General features: G+C 36.2%; 2 protein-coding genes across 2 annotated transcripts in view; one reads left to right on the top strand and one right to left on the bottom strand.

The window, feature by feature from the left end:
• The window catches only part of parp8 (poly (ADP-ribose) polymerase family, member 8), a 38,173-nt gene extending 20,887 nt beyond the window's left edge, over window positions 1–17,286 (top strand). The window contains exons 10-26 of the mRNA XM_077231318.1: window positions 2,265–2,331; window positions 2,425–2,553; window positions 3,648–4,236; window positions 4,629–4,682; window positions 5,081–5,176; window positions 5,780–5,872; window positions 5,964–6,089; window positions 6,195–6,260; window positions 7,910–7,977; window positions 8,240–8,288; window positions 8,614–8,726; window positions 10,238–10,310; window positions 14,121–14,190; window positions 14,295–14,368; window positions 14,498–14,567; window positions 14,659–14,743; window positions 14,953–17,286. Of these exons, the coding sequence (XP_077087433.1) occupies window positions 2,265–2,331; window positions 2,425–2,553; window positions 3,648–4,236; window positions 4,629–4,682; window positions 5,081–5,176; window positions 5,780–5,872; window positions 5,964–6,089; window positions 6,195–6,260; window positions 7,910–7,977; window positions 8,240–8,288; window positions 8,614–8,726; window positions 10,238–10,310; window positions 14,121–14,190; window positions 14,295–14,368; window positions 14,498–14,567; window positions 14,659–14,743; window positions 14,953–15,055 (1,925 nt within the window). The 3' untranslated portion in view covers window positions 15,056–17,286. The remainder of the gene's footprint in view (window positions 1–2,264; window positions 2,332–2,424; window positions 2,554–3,647; window positions 4,237–4,628; window positions 4,683–5,080; window positions 5,177–5,779; window positions 5,873–5,963; window positions 6,090–6,194; window positions 6,261–7,909; window positions 7,978–8,239; window positions 8,289–8,613; window positions 8,727–10,237; window positions 10,311–14,120; window positions 14,191–14,294; window positions 14,369–14,497; window positions 14,568–14,658; window positions 14,744–14,952) is intronic.
• On the bottom strand, window positions 16,659–20,461 carry LOC143739130 (uncharacterized). The gene is made up of 4 exons (XM_077231319.1): window positions 20,031–20,461; window positions 18,721–19,743; window positions 18,396–18,613; window positions 16,659–18,263 (listed from the first exon to the last, which is right to left on the bottom strand). Exons 1-4 carry the CDS (start codon window positions 20,046–20,048, stop codon window positions 18,194–18,196), a joined length of 1,329 nt encoding a protein of 442 aa, XP_077087434.1. The 5' UTR covers window positions 20,049–20,461; the 3' UTR covers window positions 16,659–18,193.
• Between the last annotated feature and the right edge of the window lie 917 nt (window positions 20,462–21,378).

The raw sequence follows: 21,378 nt of genomic DNA, 5'->3' as shown, positions 1-21,378 counted from the left end.
CACACACACAAACACACACCGAGTTGGGCAGAGTTGGATGCTTCAATGCTCTTTATACTGTGCAAACTTCACATTCTATTCCCAAATCCTAACCCTACCCCTGAACCTAACCCTTACCAAAACAAAACAAAAACATAATTTAGTTTGATAATGTATGGAAATACTGGAAGACATACATATAACAAAGTTAGTTTGCTTTTTTTGTGTATAAAGTATAAATCTTATAAACATCTACTGGTTTGATTCCCAACCAGGGGTACTTAGATTTAGATTTACCTTAGTTAAACTTATAAAACAGAAGTCATGATGTATAAAATAAAAATATGCCATTAAAAATTAGAATGAGTTAAAATAATTAATCTTGAGTTTGTTTGTTTTGTTATCAATAGGATAGCACATTCAGTTAAATAATTAATCTTGAGTTTGTTTTTTTGTTATCAATAGGATAGCACATTCAGTTACTGTACTTATTGAAGAAGAAAATGTTTGAACTTTTTTCAATTTGTGTGAATTACATTATATGTTGCACACACACACACACACACATATATATATATATATATATATATATATATATATAGAAATACACCAAATAGAGGTAGATTTTTGGCAACAGTGATCAGACTTTGACATTTCAAAACTTTTTTCTATTCGGATATTCCTTATTCTATAAAGAAAATAAAGGGGTACTTGAGCTTTGGGGCAGATGGGGCTGTGAGGGTAAAGAAAGGTTGTGAAACACTTAATTGAATTTACCCTAACCATAAATGCAGTTAACAACTCTTTAAGAAGATCATGCAAATCATTTTGCTGTTATCAACATTAGACAAGTTTGTTTGTTTGACTTTATTGTCTGTTTAGATTTTTGGACAGAAATGAATCTTTGTTCCTTGCATAAAAAAAAATACATCTTATCAGACAATACTGTACATCCACTTACATACCACATAACAAAGCTCATGGAACACAAATTTGTCCCCATTAAAAACGTGCATAAAACAAGTATATATAAATATATATAAGTAAATAGAAATAATACCTCAATTAAGAATTTGGTTTAAAACAGTCACCTCCAATGGAACAAATGATCTTATATATATGTTCTTTTTAGCCATTGGTATATGCAGCCTGCTCCCCGAAGGGAGGGCCTCAAATCAGGAGTGGAGGGGATGGGTTTGGTCCGAATATACTGCAATTGCCTTTTTTTTCCACAAAGTGTGAAAACAGCTGGTCGGTAATCTTATTTGCTTCGTAAATTACTTACTAATTTACTTTTCTGTCTCATTGCTAAATTACCATATCACTAAACAATTTTACTTTTTAAAATACTTTCGATCATCGAACCAAACAATGGTTAGGACCCTCCTATCGTTACTAAATGTCTTAATTTTCTGAGTAAACTTAAAACACTGTCTTGTTTTCTTATGTATATGGTCCACATTTTCCTGGAATGAGAATTTGTCATCAATATTGTAGCTAAATATTTCAAATTTAAAACTTGCTCTACCTTTACACCTTTTATAATAACTTGTTCATATAAAATGCTAGCCGTACCTGTCCTATTTTGATTCACAAAGCATAATTCCTTTGATAACAGTCATCTACAATTGAACATTGAGAAGACAAACCATTGTAAAAGACTTAAAATTAGTTGAACACTTGTTGAATTCGTGTCCGTTTGGCAAGAAATTAAAACCGAGTCATCAGCTTATTTGATTGAAGTGAGATCGTCCTTGTTACATTGAAGTTCATTCATATAAACAAAGAAAAGCAGAGGTGATAATACACATCCCTGTAGTAAGCCTGGATTTAAGACTATACAATCAGATGATATTCCGTTAACACAGACTTGTTTGGCACACTTACCTTGTTAGATGGAGTTTCTGTTGTTTCTTTTGCATAAATACTATGTGAATTGTTCATGTTGGTGAAAATGTGTGTCCTTACACCGATCTGTCTCTGTTGATTGTAGAGTTGTTTAAAATTGCTTGACTCAAGAACATGGCTACTTCAGTTCAGATTGCAAGAGAAAGAGAGAAAAGTTACTTGGACATGGCTGTAATGCCTGCTTTGTTCTCCTGCCAAGATATTACTCATCATAAGTGGCTCATTTCAGAGTGACCTTCTGTTCCAGTGTTTTTAAAAACCTCTCAAATGCTTTGATGGCTAAATCAAACGACTGTAGCAAACGGTTACATTATGTGGTACCTTGTTTTGCAATACTATTCTTTTTTCTCATGGAGAATTTCATGTCTCTTTTCCAGTTCCCACTGTTGATGTGTTTCAAGTGTCTTCAAAAGACAGATTTGGACTTGGACATCAGTTGAAAAAGTAAGAAAATTGTAGATTTTTAAAAAAGTTTTTTAGTGTTATATTGGGTTTTCTAGGTCCTTTTAACTTCATGAGTGTGCTTTCTCTTGGCAGAATAATGCAAACCTTTGTCACACAGCAGTGGAAGTGTCAAAGCAAAGATAAACTCATCAACCCACATGGCAAAAAGCAAACAGAGAAGAAGGTGAAGTCTCCCCTGCACATTTTTTCAACGCTACGCAGGTAAGTCCCTCAGCTACACCGATACTGGACTATCCTGAGTTTATTATCCCTCTTTGAAGTGCTTTTAAACCCAGGACTAAAGGCAATGAACAATATTTAATTAACCTCACACAGTAAAGAGCTCATATTTACAGCTCAAAAACTCTCTCTTGAACTTTTCTGTTCTTATGTATTGATGTTATTGCTTTGTACATGCCATTACTTTGCCATTGCAGAAAAGTTTTAAACTATTGAATCAAAAATCTAATTAGAATTATTTGTATTGCTAGACAGCTTTAACCTTACTCTTAAATGTCTTTGTGTACTATTCTGTTTGACCATGCTCCTACTGTAATGAAATATTAGAAAAATATGTGCCTTGCAAAAAGTAATTGTAATTTGAATATAAGGCTTCTTTTTGAAAAACCCTCAATGGAGAAGTATCTTTTTGCCCTCTGTTGAGAAAATGTGTTTGCTAATCAGCAATTCACTATTGTGAATTTGGTAAACATTTATTTAAGCTACATTTATGTATTCAGTACCAGCATTTATTTTTATGCCAGCAACTGTATTAGCTTCATGATCTTTGAGTTCATCAGACCAGAGTCTGAGACATAATGGTCATTGAATGGTTATCAAACTGTAAGAAGAGTTCACAGAAATGTTTCACTGAACTGGAAAGACTCCAAGGTGGCAAGCAGTTTTGAACTGGGCTGTAATGTTGAGAAAATTGATTTTGAGAATGTGGCAATGGATTTGCAAATTTAGATTGTCATAAAGAGTATATCTTACCTGAATGCCTTACTACCTGTGTATTTTTTTATGAATAATAAAATGAAACCAAAATGAAAATCAAGATGATTCAGAAAACAGAAAATGCAGAAATTCTTTGTATCTCAGTAACTGAGGCATGACCTACTATAGTTCATTTGTGGAAGAAATGTGCATTCCCTTTGCGAACTATGCAGACCTCAACATGAAAAATAAAATTGGTGTGAAACAGCCAATAAAGCTTTATGAAATGTGCAGGATTTGCACAAGTGTAATTGCACAACATCTTTTTGTTCCATAATTCCCGTAGTGTGATTTAATGTGCTGTGCTTGTGCAAACTCAGATCCCCCAGCTACCCTCCTCCTGGCTGTGTGAAGAGCAAAAAGAAGCTCAAACCCGAGCAGGATGGCGTGTCAAAATCCCACCGTCTGTTACGGCGAACATGCTCCAGCACAGTGAAGCCAGAAATGGACGGCTGTGTCGGCAAGTCGCACAAGCTTTTGGGTCACTCCCTTTCCAGTGACCCGCGGATGGAGCAACATCAGCCCCCCAAGCAGCCCCACCGGCTGCTGCCAAGGCCCTGCTCGACCGCTGTGAAACCAGAGGACTGCCCACCACTGCGGCCTCATAAACTGTCGCCGCGGTCGAGCGTGGCCGAGCCTCGCTGCGAACATGCTGCTGGCAGTAGCGATGGCGGTGCTTTAAAGCCTCACCGGCTCCTGGGCCGCTCCTGCTCGGGCAGTGTGCGGACTGAAGAGCTGGACGGCCTGAAGCACCACCACCGTCTGCTCAGCAGGTCCTACTCCAGCAGCACCAAGATGGGTGACAAGAAAAGCGACATCTTTAAAGAACCTGTCACTGAGAGCAGACGCCTCTCCCTTACCTCAGGGCTAATCGGCATCCTGGCCCCATCACTATCTTCCACACCTCAGGTAATGATGCTTGGGATTGCGTCTTATGAACATACTTCCTTGAGGTTACATATTTAGGATTTGCCTAATTTGATTGCCTGTTCGGTTTGGCTTTGGTCAGAGTTACGAGAGTGTTTTGGATATGAAAGAATTAATTAACAGAATTTATATACAGCAAAAATAAGAGTGAACACAAATTAACAGTGAATTGCTCCGACCAGGCAGAGATGAGTGAATTTAACAGGCCAAGGAGAGAGAGATCTATAAAAATAAAATCTTGCAGAGAGATCAATTTAATAGTTGAGACATTTTGTCCCACAATTTAATGTTTGACAGGCAGTGAAAACAACTTTGTATATTTAGCTAAAAAAAATTAGAGAGACTTCAAACTATTTTTCTGTCTTCTTGAGTAGCCAAACAACGGAGCCAAATCCATTCCAGTCAGAGACAGAGGCTTCCTTGTTCAGGTAAAAATAAATATCTTCACTTCCCCCTTTGGCTTATTTCATTAATCAAACAGTATTTTACAGTCTAACAGTCTTTTGCTTGCAAATATATGCAACATCCTCTTTCCGAAGCAACCTGAGCTTGAGGGCATGTGGTTGGTTGGAGTAGTTGACATTTTCTAGTCATTAGTATTCTTGTGAACAAGACTGAATCTGCAACAAAAATTGTTTACTCCCCATCAAGTCATTCCAAATGTTCCAAACATTATGAAAATATTTAAATTTTGGATGAACTGTGCTGCTTGTTTTAAGGTTTGGGTAGATCTCTTGTGGTTGCCACTAATGCTGTCATACTGTTCTAGAGGAGGCAAATGTTACTGAATAATTGCTACATGTGTTTACTTGACTTATAATTGCAGACTATGGAGTATGCAGAACAGCGTATCCCTGTCCTGAATGAGTTCTGTGTGGTCTGCGATGAACCTCATGTGTTCCAAAATGGACCAATGCTCAGAGTGAGTCTGTTTGGTCTACAAGCAATCTTGGACTGCGATTTCTCTTATATTTACTTATATTTTATATTTACTTATATTTATTACTCTTATATTTTCTCTTATATTGAGTATACACTACCTTTCAGAAATTTGGGGTTGGTAAGATTTTCCAATGTTTTCGAAAGTTTTCGAAAGTTTCAGGCTAAAAACAGTTTTATTTTAATATTTTATTTGAAATGGAAATCGTTTGTAACATAATAAATGTCTTCGCTGTCACTTATGATCGATTTAATGCATCCTTGCAGTTAAAGTCTTAATTCTTTCAAGAAAAGCAAACACAGCTTGTGTTCTTTTCTATATTTCTTATTAGACAGCCACTGTTTCTGTTTAAAATAGAAAGAGATTATTTTAACTTGAAAAGATTCAGAAATTAACCATATTATGCTTTCATGTCACAATCAAAGATGTTTTTCTTTTCTTTTTTTCCATATTTTTGTGCCATATTATTTTGCGGATAGTTGTCCAAGTTGAAGTGAGCCAATTTATGTTACATGTGATTATATTAATCCAGGATTAATAATATAATTTACCGTTCTAATAAGCTTGTTTATATGTGTCCTGCAGCCCACAGTGTGTGAGAGAGAGTTATGTGTATTCGCCTTCCAAACTCTAGGGGTCATGAATGAGGCTGCTGATGAGATTGCCACTGGTGCTCAGGTACACAAACAAACAAACACAGAATTCATACAGTCATTCTGTACAGAACCTTCTAACCAAATGGCTTAACAATCTCTGTTTGTGACAACAGGTTGTAGACTTACTGGTCTCCATGTGCCGATCGGCGCTGGAGTCTCCGAGAAAAGTTGTCATTTTTGAGCCATATCCCTCTGTGGTGGATCCCAATGACTCACAAGCACTTGCCTTCAACCCCAGGGTACTTAAAACACTAAGAGCGTTTAGCTTTACCTTACCCGGTCTTTTTGTGTAATGCTGCTACTCATGAAGGAATATTACATTGTGTGTTTGGGTTCTTCTTCAGAAAAAGGACTATGACCGAGTGATGAGAGCACTTGACAGTATCACCTCTATCAGAGAAATGACCCAGGTATCAACCAGAAATTTACGACAGGAGAGTGTTTGTTCTAAGGTTGTTGCATTGTTTTTAAGTCTGTCTATCAATTAAAATCAAAATTTTAATGACATTAAAATATATAATATAAAGAATATTATGTTTGCTATATTATAAATAATGAATGTATTTTTATAATAATTTAAAGGGTTAGTTCACCCAAAAATGAAAATGATGTCATTAATGACTCACCCTCATGTCGCTCCAAGCCCGTAAGACCTCCGTTCATCTTTAGAACACAGTTTAAGATATTTTAGATTTAGACCGAGAGCTTTCTGTCCCTCCATTGAAAATGTATGAACGGTATACTGTCCTTCTCCAGAAAGGAAATAAAGACATCATCAAAGTAGTCCATGTGACATCAGTGGGTTAGTTAGAATGTTTTGAAGCATCAGAAATACATTTTGGTCCAAAAATAACAAAAACTACGACTTTATTCAGCATTGTAATGTCTTCCGGTTCTGTTGGGGATCCGCGTTCACGAGTCCGCAGTGACGCTGATGACGTAAGACGCTGCTGACGTGTATCTGGTGCGTCCGTGTATTCGGGTTCAAATAAATATGGCTGGGCAAAAAAATGCAAGTCTTCCTCTGTGTGGAAATCCTTAGACATGTTTGTGAAGATTGTTTTGTTTCCAGTGTGCGTCTCCCTCAGACTGTAAACGAAGCTCGGGCGCACCAGACACACGTCAGCAGCGTCTTACGTCAGCAGCGTCACTGAACGCGGATCCCCAACAGAACCGGAAGACAATACAATGCTGAATAAAGTCCTAGTTTTTGTTATTTTTGGACCAAAATGTATTTCCGATGCTTCAAAACATTCTAACTAACCCACTGATGTCACATGGACTACTTTGATGATGTCTTTATTTCCTTTCTGGAGAAGGACAGTATACCGTTCATACATTTTCAATGGAGGGACTGAAAACTCTCGGACTAAATCTAAAATATCTTAAACTGTGTTCTGAAGATGAACGGAGGTCTTACGGGCTTGGAGCGACATGAGGGTGAGTCATTAATGACATAATTTTCATTTTTGGGTGAACTAACCCTTTAACATACTCATTTGTTACCACTTTATTTTACAGTGTCCTTGTTACGTTACATGTACTTACCGTAGTAATAAGAGTAAATTATGCATAATTACATGCAACTAACCCTCAACCAAATCCTAATCTTACCCTAACCCTATAGTAAGTACATGTTGTTAATTGTTATTACTAAGTACTTAAATATATAATTACACTGTAACAATGACACCTTAAATTAAAGTGTAACCCCAAACCCTAAACCTAAAGTAATTACATGTAGTTAATTAATATTACTCAGTACTTAAATGTATAATTACAAAACCTTAAAATAATATATATATATATTTTTTTTACAATTTAATATACTATAATACTTTATAAATGTATACTGTATATAAAAGTATTTATATACTTTTTACGGCAACGGTAAAAACAAATGTTCTGCAAAATATTATATTTAACTTATTTAAGCCCTAGTTTAAATCACAATCCCTGTATCTTTTATAGCACTACTCTTCAGAGAAATCAGCTGGTGCTTTGATTCCTAATGGAGGAGCATTTTGACATTTTAATTGTTGCTGTTTCTTCTGCACAGGCTCCATATCTCGAGATAAAGAGACAAATGGACAAGCACGATCCTTTGGCTCACCCACTACTGCAGTGGTATGACTGAATGACAGTTCAATCATTATCTACTCCTCTCCTGCATTTTAATGATGTGTAAATGGGACAGTCAGCTCTTATAACAGCTCTAATTACATAGTCATGGAGAGTGTGTGCATCCATCTTTGTTGTACCTTGGACAATCAGTATGATCATGTGACATACAATCACGCATATACAGTATTTAAATGCATCTACAGTCCTGCAGCGGAGGGTTTCAAACCTAATGGAGTATATGGTTGATAAATCCATTTTTTTACAGGGTGATATCCAGTAACAGATCACACATAGTGAAGCTTCCTGTTACTAGAGTAAGTCTTGTATCTATATTAAGCATTTATTATGATTTCCATAAATGTTTCTGCAAATGCCACAAGAATGTGAAAATGTGTCTGGTCTAGATTAAGATCATCTGGGTTAGACGCATAAGGATTAATCTTTCATTGAATTGCTGGCATTACCTCCCTAAGAGAGAACCATGACTCTTTTAGAAGCCATCTTTCAGTTCTTATGTATTTTTGAAGAGAGTTTTAAATTCACAGGCACTGTGAAACTTTTCAAAGTTTTAAGCAAAGAAAATTATTTAGGCTTAGCATCTCAACGATAAACTCTTATGTCTTGTTTCTATCACAACAGCAACTGAAGTTCATGCACACACCCCATCAGTTCCTCCTGCTCAGCAGTCCGCCAGCCAAAGAATCCAACTTTAGAGCTGCCAAAGTCCTCTTTGGGAGTACCTTTGCTTTTCAGTAAGTTCCATTTTAAACACCTAAGAAACTGAGCTTTTTATCCTTAAATCAGATTTGACCCACAGCATTACAAATTCATAAATTCATGATTAGGCTACAACAGGGCTTAAGTAAAATGTGTTTTAGCTTTTCCCAAAGTATATTATAATATCTGTCTTGCTGGAGCTCTTGGCAGTTTTGTGTGCAATGTGAATCAGGCAGTCTGAATGGTCTGTGGGTGTGCTGAACAAATGTTGTAGCCACAAGCCAGGTTTGCACTATAAGACCTACTGTATCAGAAATGACAATTTATCACTTATGTTCTTCATGGCTTTGTGATTGTCCTCTAATATTAAATATACTACATTTACAATATTAGGAAATCAGTTCCATCTGTCTGTTCTATTCAGCTGTGCAGCAAACTATATGTATGGAATAACGCCACGACAAGAAACAAGTTATGCGTTATTTATTTTCTAATAATTCAACGAACCGGAGTCAATTATTCCGCCTTACCACAGTACGGTTACCACACCTCAAGACATTGTTCAGACAGATGTTGTATTCCAAGACATTTGTCAGGTTTTTATCCTTAAAACGCTCTTGTGTGTAGGACTAATATCTTGCTCATCTCATCCCACACCTCCGTCGCTAATTCCAAAACATAATTTTAGAGCTAGTAATGGAGGATTGAGCCATTGATAGCAGAGAGAGAATTAAGCGTGTGTGAATTACCTGAGTCTGTACGTCTCTCAACAGTGTTCGGCACCAGCGTCTCTACTAATAGCGAAACTGTAAGTTTATCTGCTTCAAGAACAGCACCGTTATTACCTCGCTAGTGAAAAATATCATGTAGCTTTAAATTGCTAAACTATTTTACTGATAAAATCATCAGAGCAGCGCTGACAACACGTTTCTGTGCGAGTGTGTGTCCGTACTTACTGTGTGTGAGTTTGACTGGGAGAGAGAGTGGGAGAAAAAGAGTATGTGCTTTCCACATTTAATAAAGCGTAATTTTGTGACAAAAAACATGGAAATAATTTATAATTTTTATACTATTGTTTACTATATTTATTTATTTGCTTGGTCAGTGTCATTGTGGGTTTTGGTTCTTTTGCTGTTGAAGGCTGTAAGGACCTTTTGAAATAACTGAAATTATTTGGCGAAGTGATATGGACAAGGAAATACATCAGTCGTGCATTTCCCTGAAAATGATTGCACACTTTAGAACACTCGTCAACCAATAAGATTCAAGCATATAACAGCCCCATAGATTTTTTTGAGTCATAGAATAGGTTTCAAATCTGCCTTTTGCACAAATTTAATCAAAACCACAACTGCCAGGTGTGAAGTTTCTTGCTGACTTGAGTGGTTTATGGCAACAGTGGTTGTTAATTTTTCAGTTTAAAAAAAGACAAACTGACTCTCTCTCTCTCTCTCTCTCTCTCTCTCTCTCTCTCTCTCTCTCTCTCTCTCTCTCTCTCTCTCTCTCTCTCTCTCTCTCTCTCTCTCTCTCTTTCTATCACTTTCAGTGGATCACACATAGAAAACTGGCACTCCATTTTGAGGAATGGTTTGGTTGTGGCATCAAACACAAGGCTTCAGGTACTCGCTTCTAATTGTGATTCAGATACACTTTTTAATGTAATTAAACTGGAATGAAGTTTGGATGAAGCCAGTGGTTTTATTTTGGAAATATGATGTGATAGTATATTATGTTTACATCTTAAAGAGATAGTTCACCCACAAATAAAAATTCTGTCATAATTACTCACCCTCATGTCGTTCCAAGGACTTTCGTTCATCTTCAGAACACAAATGACAATCTTTTTAAATGAAATCTGAGAGCTTTCTGTCCCTCCTCTTACAGCTGCGCAACTACCACTTTGACGCATTAAAACGTTTATAAAGAGATCAAATAATCCATATGAATTGAGTCAAAGTGTGAGTTGTGTAGCTGTCAATGGAGAGTACAGAACTGGCTCAGATTTTTAAAATATCTTCATTTGTGTTCCGAAGATGAATGGAAGTCTTACGGGTTTGGAACGACACAAAGGTGAGTAAATGATGACAGAATTTTCATTTTTGGGTGGAAACATGAGCTGACCAATGTGCACTGACTTTTTTTTTACACCACATCTCTTAATATATGCAAGGAAGAACTTAAAGGGATAGTTCACCCAAAATTGAAACCTTCAATTACCCTCAAATTGTTCCAAACCACTATGCTCCCTTAACAGAAGTTTTAAAGCACAAAAAAAAATCACTAGCCAACCCCAGTGTATAAAAAACCTATACCAAAATCTATTTTAAAATACATTTATTTCATAAGAAGTATACTACAAATCCATTAACATATTTATTGATGTATCACTTTAGACTTACTGATATAAATCTTATGATTAAACTTTATATTGCACAATGCACATTTCTTAATATTAAGTCTAAAAGGTGTTTATTATCACTATTATTATAGATAGTATATACTCTGTATAATATCCTTCTCTAAATGTAAGATATTTTGGGCCCTATCATACACTTGGCACAATGCAGCGCCAGGCGTGACGCACGTGTTTTTTTGCTAGTTTCAGCTTGACGCAGTTATCATTTTTACGTCCTGCGCCACTTTGTTGAAATAGCAAATGCATTTGCGCCCATCTGTTCGCCCATGGGCTTGCTAGTCTAAAAATGAGGTGTGTTCAGGCACATTGTTGGCGCGTTCCTATTTTATGGCAACTGTAATAGACTGTGTCATTGACCAACTGAAACCTGGTCTAAGTCAATGGCACAATATACTAGCTGTTAGCTTACTCTGGTGCAATTACTCTTAATTGTGCATTGTCCCTGTAAAAATAAACAATAAAGTAATATTTTTTTTGTTATTTAAAGAGCGCATTAGTAATATGCGACTATAGGCGGGTGCTCAACACATGTCCATTACACACACAGGGACGCACACGCAGCAGCACACAAACATGCCAAATATTAAACTGTATTACAATGTAAAAGATTATTATAGTATACATAAATATATGGTGGAATCCGGCTTGTCCCGTAGATGGTCTGCTTAAGAGCTTTAACCTCACGCATGAGCAGATCAAAATTGTCATCATTTAGAAATAAAAGGCCTGATTTTAGCCTCTGATTTGAGCGCTTTGTTTGAAGGGGCTTGTCTGTGTGAGGCTTCAGTCTAAAGGCCACTGCTGTGATTGTCTAAAAGTGTTGTCATTACATGTGTAATCTCTCAAATACTTTTACTACGTTTTTTACTATTACAGCTATCGAGATTTACGAATTGTGAAAATTATTGATTAAAGCATTATATTTAGATCTATTCCATCATATGAAAGGTTGCAGTGATGAGCATTGAGCAGATGACAGACCGTTGATCGCGTGAATTGAGAGATCTTTGGCCCTATCTTGCACCCAGCGCAATTGATTTTGTACACCGATGCATATATCATTTCTATTTTGCACCTGAAGCACAGCGGACTTTAAATTAGGGAATGAACTTGCGCTCCCGGGGGCGGTTCAGCGAAAAGAGGCGGCGTGTTCCGGCGTAAACGTTCCCTGGTGCTATTTTGCAGTTTTAGAAAACAAATCCGTCACAGAACAGGAAAAACCTCGTCTAAAGTCAGTGGCGTGTTATTCAGATGCTGTTTTAAGGGCGCATGCTTGGCCATAATGTAGCGTGCACAACGCGCATTACACTTGGCTTCTCTCATTTACACAGAGCAGCAGTTCCCATTTTTACAAACCATATATAATTATTACAAGGAAAAATATTACCACACGAGGGAAATCATTGTGGTGTCCATGAAGATGTGAAAAAATAGGCATAAATCTAGCTTACGCATTTACCCAAATTATTATACGCCTGTTTAACTGAAGCTAATTTGGCTGGGTTTCTCCCATACAATGTCACTTCTCTGTCTTTTACCGCCCTAATGATAACGTCGGTCTCCTCGGCTGTGAACCGCTCCTGGCGTGCGCCTGGCAAATCCGCCATTATAATAGCAATCCTCCCTGGAACAATTCGCCTGCTTTTAAAGGGAATGTGAGATGACGCTCTGATTGGTTTATTGCACGTTACACCCAAACCACACCTATGAGTAATGTAGCTACTTCAGACCAACCCAGTTTAGATTTGTGACATCCGCAACAAAGTTACATGCGTTTTGCGTTTGGCACTTGCGTTTCAGATCGTTAAAATAGGGCCCCCTTATCAGTGCAACACAATATCTGCCCTCTCACTAATTCTTTTAACAAATAACAATGCAATCATGATGTAAATATGCTTCGTTGTGCAGTGTAACAGCATCATTGATTTCATAACGAGTTTTGGCAAGTGTCCAGATAAACTCGCACTGTGTGATTGACAGCTTGGGCGATTGGAAAGGGAGCGTTCTTTGATCACTTTCTGTAAATATTTTTATCAGTTTAAATAAGATTATTTTCATCCTACAAAGAAAACGATGTGAGGTTGATCTTTTTGTCACTGGCTTGATTTACTGATGCATAAACAGTATTGAACGATTTTGAGAGATTATCTGTCTGAACTTGATTACACATCAGAAATCACTGATCACAGATCAGGCAATAGAATAAACATGGTTACTTACATGTTTGTGTCGCTGCTGGCAGATCCATATCATAAAAGTCTGTTTGCAAAGCCTGTGTCGAAATTGCGACTGAATTACCAAATAATCCACAGTGAAATGTACCGAATACTAACAAATAATGCACTACTGAGACATTCGCACTGTTGAAAGAAAAAGAAAACTACTTTCCTAGCATTAGGATCGTTTGGAAGGTAATGGTATTGATCCTGTGTCGATCTTTGCTTGTTCTCATGTCACTATTCACTAATGCTCCAGTGGGCGATGTAGATGTAGGCGTTGATATTCTTCTGCAAAGGTGGTCTTTCGCTGCTCTGTGACGTCACAAGTCTCCATTTTTGAGATCCTGTTGTTTCCTTGGTTTCAATAAAAGCTGTTTTTGGAATAACAAGGAAGTTTTGAAACTAACGGTATTTTTACAGTATAACGAACTCTTAACTGTCAAAAGATCAAGGAAATTTTGAATTCTCAGTTCATAACCCCTTTAAGTATATCAATTTAGTATACCAACAGTACAATTGCAGGGAATTTACACTAAGTACATAAATATGGAAATGTATCTGTAATATACTTTGCATAAAATAAATGTATTTCAAATACATTTTAGTATATTTTTTTCCACTAGGGAACTCACACAATGACACGCGATATATTTTTTAAAATACAAACCATTATTTAATTTTATGTCTGCATAAACATGCATCGTTAGACAGGTAAAGAACATAATCTTGTTAACATTTATCATTTATTTAAAAGTAAACATGGTTTGCATACTAAATCATTGTTTTGTTTGCAGCTCCATGGCGCTATCTATGGGAGTGGAATCTATCTCAGTCCATTATCAAGCATATCCTTTGGCTACTCAGGTCTTAAAATCTTCCAAGATGTTGATACTGTTATTTCCTGTACTTTCTACATGACTATATGCACAATAAAAAAAATTTATTCATACTGTGGCTTTTCCACATAGGGATGAATAAAAAACAGCAGAAAATTGCTTCAAAAGATGAAACTGCTGCCAACAAGACCAATATTAATTTGCAGGTATTGAATGTATTTAGTTTTTTTTTTTTTGCACCTGACACAACTTGAATGACTTTCTTCTTCAAGGGCTTTATCAAACATACTTGGTACCTGAAACCTGTTGGTCAACAAATTTTCTTTTGCTTTCAGTCACAGAAGAAAGGCCAGAACCCCCAGTTTCTGCAGAGCCGCAACCTGAAATGCATAGCCTTATGTGAAGGTTCATGTTTGACCTTACTGCCTTTACACAGATTTACATCTTCATCTGTAATCTTTAAAAAAATAGTAATATTCTCTCTTTTATATAACAGCTATTACATCTCCAGACCTGCACAAGCATGGTGACATCTGGGTAGTTCCAAATACAGATCATGTCTGCACACGTTTTTTCTTTGTGTAAGTACATTTAAATCTATCTCAGCATATATATCTGTGTTGCTCAATGTGTATCTGTAAAAACGTTGAGTGTGTATCTCCCAAACTGACAATCAGAACATAAAAAGCAGCACATCTGATGAGTGTGTTATTAGCAGAAGAACATAACTGAAATTAAACCGAAACTCTCCTTTTTCTGTTTTTTTTTTTTTAAACCATATGTCAACTAGTTATGAGGATGGACAGGTAGGTGACACAAATATAAACACACAGGACCCTGCTATTCATAGGGAGATCCTGCGAGTCATCGGCAATCAAACGGCTACTGGATGAAAGCTTTTGAACACAATACCGCTGCCTTGACCTCTTTCCCAAAGCTGGACATTTGAGCGTAGGAGGCCAATAACATGTATTTTTTGGTAACCACAGAACACACACACACACACACACACACACACACACACACACACACACACACACACACACACACACACACACACACACACACACACATACACAAACACACACACATACACACACACACACACACACACACACACACACACACACACACACACACACACACACACACACACACACACACACACACAGACAGTATATCTTCAAAATACACTATTTATACTGTTCCCCTGGGATACATGCATATTTACACTGGCTATTCAAGCTATTACCATTTTGCCAAGTTTATAAATACAAGGTACATTTTGAAAGAGCATGGTATGTCTCAGTTTAACTGATGAACTACTTATTTGATACAAAAAATGAAAGCACTTTGAAGAAGTACAGTATTTTGAGACTTTCTTGGAGAAAATACAATATTCCTGTGTGGATATGCACCATCTGACCTTGTTTACTAAGAGTTGTACTTGTTAAAGTACATTAATTTGTGTATACAAAAGGTGTCTACTGTATATGCACTTTATTTTTCTTAATGTATGATAGTTTTAAACTTCCATATAATCTTAAATGCCTTTCAAAGATAGATGTATTTATTGTTTGACAGTGGTGAACACGAGCGAGCAACTCCTGATTTTGACTGCATTTACAGCTGACGGAGAGCTTTGACAAATGTAGTGTAAAACAAAATCCCTGTGCTACAGCTTATATGTCAAGCTACTTAAAAGTAGCTGTCAGTTTACAATTTCTAAAGGCCTCAGTTTAGAATTTGCCCAGATTTACCTAACCTGCCACTTCATTAACTTGATCATTTTAAATACACAGTATTGCTGTAACATTTGGTGAGTGACTATACCAACTATATAAAAAAGATTTAAACAAAACTTTTATAAAAACTTTAAAAAAATTAAACACTTTATATATTCGGCAGCAACAACTAAACATAAAATGCATGCTGCTTTCCTGACATTTTCAAATAACTTGTTTTCCTTGGTATGGTTACAGAATTTTTTGATAATGGACAAAATCGGCACCCAATTGTAAATTGTCTTTTCCATATAAATCTTTTTTGTAAGGTGATTTTAAGGCAGAATACGTGTTTGCTGCTTGTTGTTTTTACATTGTAATGTATTAACAGAAGGTTCAAATATGTGAGTGTTCTGGTCAAGTTTTGCAATTATTTATAGTGATGTTTAGACACCTGTGTGGTTGTTAACTTTACTTTCAGTCGTTTAAATCATTTTTGAGATCGATCACCCAACATAAATATTAGAACCTGTGCATAAAGGTAACACATTTGATTCAAAGTCATTAAATTGTTTTAAAAATATTATTTGAGGAAATGCAACTTTTACATAGTCAAGATGTAGCACCACAACACTTTTCTCACTTAAGGGCAGAATTATGGGTTTTATTAAAAAATGGGCACGTCAAATATGTAGTATTGATCATTTTGTGTGCAGAAAAGTATTTTGTATTTTTCCATGGGACTCTTAAATACTGGTAAATCCACACAATATTCAATTGCAATATATTCCATTTTATTCCATTGTAGATACAATTGATTGAATGGCAACAGCTCAATATTACATTTAATCTAAAGTGAAAGTTTACATAATCATTACGCATTGTCAAGTTTGTCATTACTAAAAAAGGGATGTAAATCAGATTTATTACAATGAGTATTCCTTCAAATCCACAATCTGATCAGTTTATAAAAAAATCTCTTTAAAGGATTAAAAAAGGAGTTAGTTCTTACATGCATGTACACAACTGTATATCATAATTGTTTCAAAACTTTTTTTTACTTTACCTTCATTGTTATGGACTGTTCGTGATAGTTCTGTTTGTATAGTTTTGTACATTTTCTGCACAAATTGGTAAAAAAGAGAGATCATGCTATTAGCATTTGGTGCCTTATAGATAAGGATTTAATGGCAAATTTGACAATACTGTCATATGTGAAAATACTGTATATATTGTAAATAATGCCACACCAACACAGGAGGCCAAATATTTTCTGTAGTACGTTTTTACTTTTTCCTTATTTTGCGAACAGATCAAGCTTTTTGGCTTTTTACAAGTTATGGAAATAGTAGCTTATGTATCTGTTTATGTTCATTAAATTCAAATTTGCCTTTAATTTACACATTTTTGTCTTTTTTTCCTTATAACTGAAATCAGATGTTAACCCCTAAATACTGCAGAATTGCAGTTCACACACAGAAGTTTGATCTCTCACCTTTGATCAGTTTCCAAATGCAATGCAAATGTTCATTTTTAACTATACCATAAAGTGCCTGAAAGAACCGGTGCATGACAATAATTTAGTATAAAGTTGTGGAAGAGAGAGGACTTTTATTTCAAGTGTCTGTCCTCTGAAGCACAAATAAAAATGATTCCAAGTGTTCCTATGGTTGTTTTTCCTCACAAAATCAAATATGTTACTAATTAAGCCATATCTCTGCAAATTAGTGTTAGGAAAGGTCAATCATTGACTTTAACTGGCGGAAAGCCAGGACATTTGGCACAGGTAAGCCAGTTAAACTTTATTTTGATGTTCACCTTTAGACATATATTTTTAATTAATTGCATTCCTTTTAGCAACACAATTCATCCAGTTTTCATCTATGATATTCTAATATCGATCTAGCTTACTGCAATGTAGTAGAGTTTTGATTAAGTGACCTATAGCAGCAAAACTTACATACTGTGCCTTTAAAATCTAATTCCTGTAGATGTGATCCTTTATTGTATTGACATGAAACTATAAGGTTCACAGTTAAAATAGAATATGAGTGTCTTCTCCTACTCTTGAATCCCATAAAGCAGCATGAGCAAAACAATGTTACAAACTAAAACATGGCAATTCATACAGTCCATCCTAAACTGTGTTAAACATTTAAAGTGTTCTATAAAAAAAAGAATAAAAAAGGCTGTAATTGGCTGGTCATCATGAGGCTGCAATATAACCTTACTTTTTTATAATGACTTCTGGTTATAATCATATAGTGTTTGTATTGATTACAAAGATTATTGATTAAGATCATAAAATCAGTCAATTCCTTTTGCTTTCAGTTCATCTTGTACTCGTTTCAGGTAGTCTGGATCTGGGTAACCATAACTACAAAGACAAAAGCATAGTTACAACACGTATGGCTATAATTTAAGATTAAACGATGCTGATAATAAAAGGGCTTGTCTGAACTGAGGTAACCACCAGAAAAGGTTGACAACACCCAAACGGTTTACTTACTGCGTTGGCCCTCCATCACGGGATGTCTTATGGTGAATGTCATTCCAGGTCACCACATCGTTCTTTCCAGTGGTAGATGAACATCCAATGGTGAAAGTGAGTCGCTGGTCAAACGCCCTCCGCAGAAGCTTCAGTACATTGTTCCCCTCTGTTGAGTCAGGGAGGTAAGCTATGCGGGACGCACCCATGTACGCCATGCCTGGGTTTGGGTGTTCATTCTGCAGAGTATGAGGTAATCAAAAGACTCTGAGGTGTAACTGATTGTTGTTATATTGAACAGCTCAAAGCAGAAGAATGTCTTACACTTCATTGCATTCATACTCACCCCCTGACGTCCACTTGGTATATGGTAGGTAATTACGATCGTTCCATATTTTCTGTATCCAGGTAAAGAAGAGCTGTCCCTTGAGACAGTCATGGTTCCTCCTTTTGGTTGCGTCCCTGTAATATCGCCATATATCTCTCCACATATCGGACATGCTGGTTTCAACTGGAAAGCCCTAGCCAAACAGTCTTTACAAAATTTGTGCTTGCATTTACTTAAAACTGTGCAATCAGGTGTGTTGATTGACTCCAAACAAATTGGACATGTCTCATCTTTGGCTGGGTCTGTTGATTTCTCTTGTTTCACAGGTTGCTTGTAAGGTATGTCACCATCTTTTGTTTTTCTAGGGGTTTGGTGCTGTGGATACATTCTTCCCATTCTGTGCTGTGCACTCCCATTCAAAAATGTGTCTAATCTTTCAAGGATAATGAAGCTGCCGGTCAGTTCCAGATGCTTTTGATCTGTTTTGATTAAGAGTTCAGGAAACTCTGCACCGCAAAGTGCAAAAATATTTGGACAGTAAACGTATGTCCTAGTTTGCAGCCCTGTTGCAGTCTTTTGATATAATGTTATAAACTGTTCTCGTGCAAATTGAGCTTGTATGTTCTTACCAGTCATGGACGTAAAAGTCACATGACGTTTGTACTGATTTATGGAAACTGCATTCCTATTTTCTATTATGTGAAGTTCCTTAAATTTCTTTTCTTGTATATAATGCATTACAACTTCATCAACCAGAACTGGTTGAACTTCTAAAGAGTCACTTTGAGCTTGTCCCAGACCTGCTGCAGTGTGGTCCCTCAGACGCATCTCCTCTTGTCTTAGATTACCACTTCCATCATATGTTGGTCGCGTAGTTATACACTTTCTATGAATATCTTCAATATCTTGGAATGACCCGGTGGCAACTGTATATGCACCATCACGTCTAAGTGCCACTGTCTTGTCGAGAAGAAGAATGCTTGAAACTGAAGTTGGCGTTATGGTGGCTGGATCGATCTTTAGTCTCACTTCAGTAAATATCTGCAATGAATTTGAAAGTAATAGCTGACTTAACAGGGTATGTGCAGACAATCAAATGTAAGATTTTTTTAACACCTTAAATTTATCAAAATGTCGCCATGATTGTCAAAAGACTATTAAACAGGCTTTTAGAACCTCATAATAGCCTACACCTATATGCGCAAAATAGTCAAAGTAATAATGAAAGTTTTTTTTGTATCTGAAACTTACTGCCCTGACATTAAGTCCATACATAATAAAGAAAAATACAGTTAAATGGGTTTTAGCATGACTGTTAACAAACTTACCTTTCCCGGCCTCGCCATCTTTTTATCTCTGCCGATGACGTCTTTCAGTTGTCAGGGAAATCAGTAGCCTGACCAGTATACAAAAACAAAAACGAGTCTCGATATCGTAAGCGTCAAGGAGCGTGTTTCAATAAAAAGTATACATAATTTTCAAAAGAGAAACACAATATAAAGCGTCTTTCTTTTGGTCCAATATCACAGTGTCTCTCAGACCAAATCACTTTTTGAACGTAAACGCTGCGCTTTAGTTTCAGTTTTGAAGCAGGAACTCATGCGCAGTATGCTAAAAGGCTATGTTCGGGGTTGCCAGATCCAAGAAAAATTTCCAGCATAAAGCCAACTCAAAACTACTGAGCTATAAAGACGGTGTGTTACAAAGTAACCACATGATGCATAACGTGTCAATAACTCGAAGTAGTCCAGGCCTTCCTGCCTGGATACATTTACATACAGCCATGAGCCATCAATTGACACTTGTTGTCGCTATGTATCTCCTCCGCCCCTGATGTCAATGGCTTATTCTATTATAAATGGAGGGACCATAAAATAAAGTTTTGATTTTTTTTATTCTGTTTCAAATTATTTGTATGTTTATAGCTAGCTTTGTTATATGTATATGTTATGTTATATGTATATTTATATTGTATAAGTTAATCTGTATTTCATTCCTATATTTATTGACTTAATCTCTTTTTATTATTCGGTACTTTTATTATTAGGCTATTATTATTTATTTATTTATTTTACCACATCTATGATTTTAATTTTCAGCACTTTGTATGAAATTTTTTAAAATGTGAGCTATAGACCTTAATCAGGTTAGACTGACGTCATATTGAATTTTAGGTGGATGAAAACAAGGTTGTGAGGGATAGACTAGTCTATATAGAATGGCACGCACTGTATAAAGGTCCTAGATTATGTAATTTTCACAACTTGTTTTATAGAGTTTTTATCCCGAAAGACATTTTGTTAGCTGAACAATCGGTATGTTGTTAAACAACACAATCCATTGAACAAACTGTAATTCTATCCCTCACAGCCTCGTTTGCATTCCTGTCAGAAATTAATGGTGCTAAAGACTAAGGTCTGTAAGGTCATGCCTAAACATGAATAACATGATTGTTACAGTGTGATATGCTGACATAGCTATCCATAGAATGCTATATCTGTAGGCTATAGTTTTTGCCTTAAAACACGTATTGTCCTTTCACTTCCCCAAATTTATGCAAGAGCATAATTAATAGGCTACATACACTTTTCTCTTCATTCACTCTCCTTCTCTACACATTAAATCTTATTTTGTCTAAACAAGATTCAATGTGCAATAACTCTACAATGGCAAACT

The sequence above is a fragment of the Siphateles boraxobius genome, unplaced genomic scaffold (assembly GCF_051911475.1).
Source record: "Siphateles boraxobius isolate OS27281-9 unplaced genomic scaffold, OSU_SipBor_1 16, whole genome shotgun sequence".
Classification (NCBI taxonomy): Eukaryota; Metazoa; Chordata; class Actinopteri; order Cypriniformes; family Leuciscidae; genus Siphateles; species Siphateles boraxobius.
This window is presented reverse-complemented; position numbering and strand designations above follow the sequence as displayed.

Excerpts from the sequence above, each read along its gene's own strand:
- LOC143739130 (XM_077231319.1), bottom strand. Across the intron at positions 18,614-18,720 it reads TACCAAGTGGACGTCAGGGG|AATGAACACCCAAACCCAGG; the intron begins GTGAGTATGAAT and ends CATACTCTGCAG. Across the intron at positions 18,264-18,395 it reads CGTGATGGAGGGCCAACGCA|TTATGGTTACCCAGATCCAG; the intron begins GTAAGTAAACCG and ends TTGTCTTTGTAG.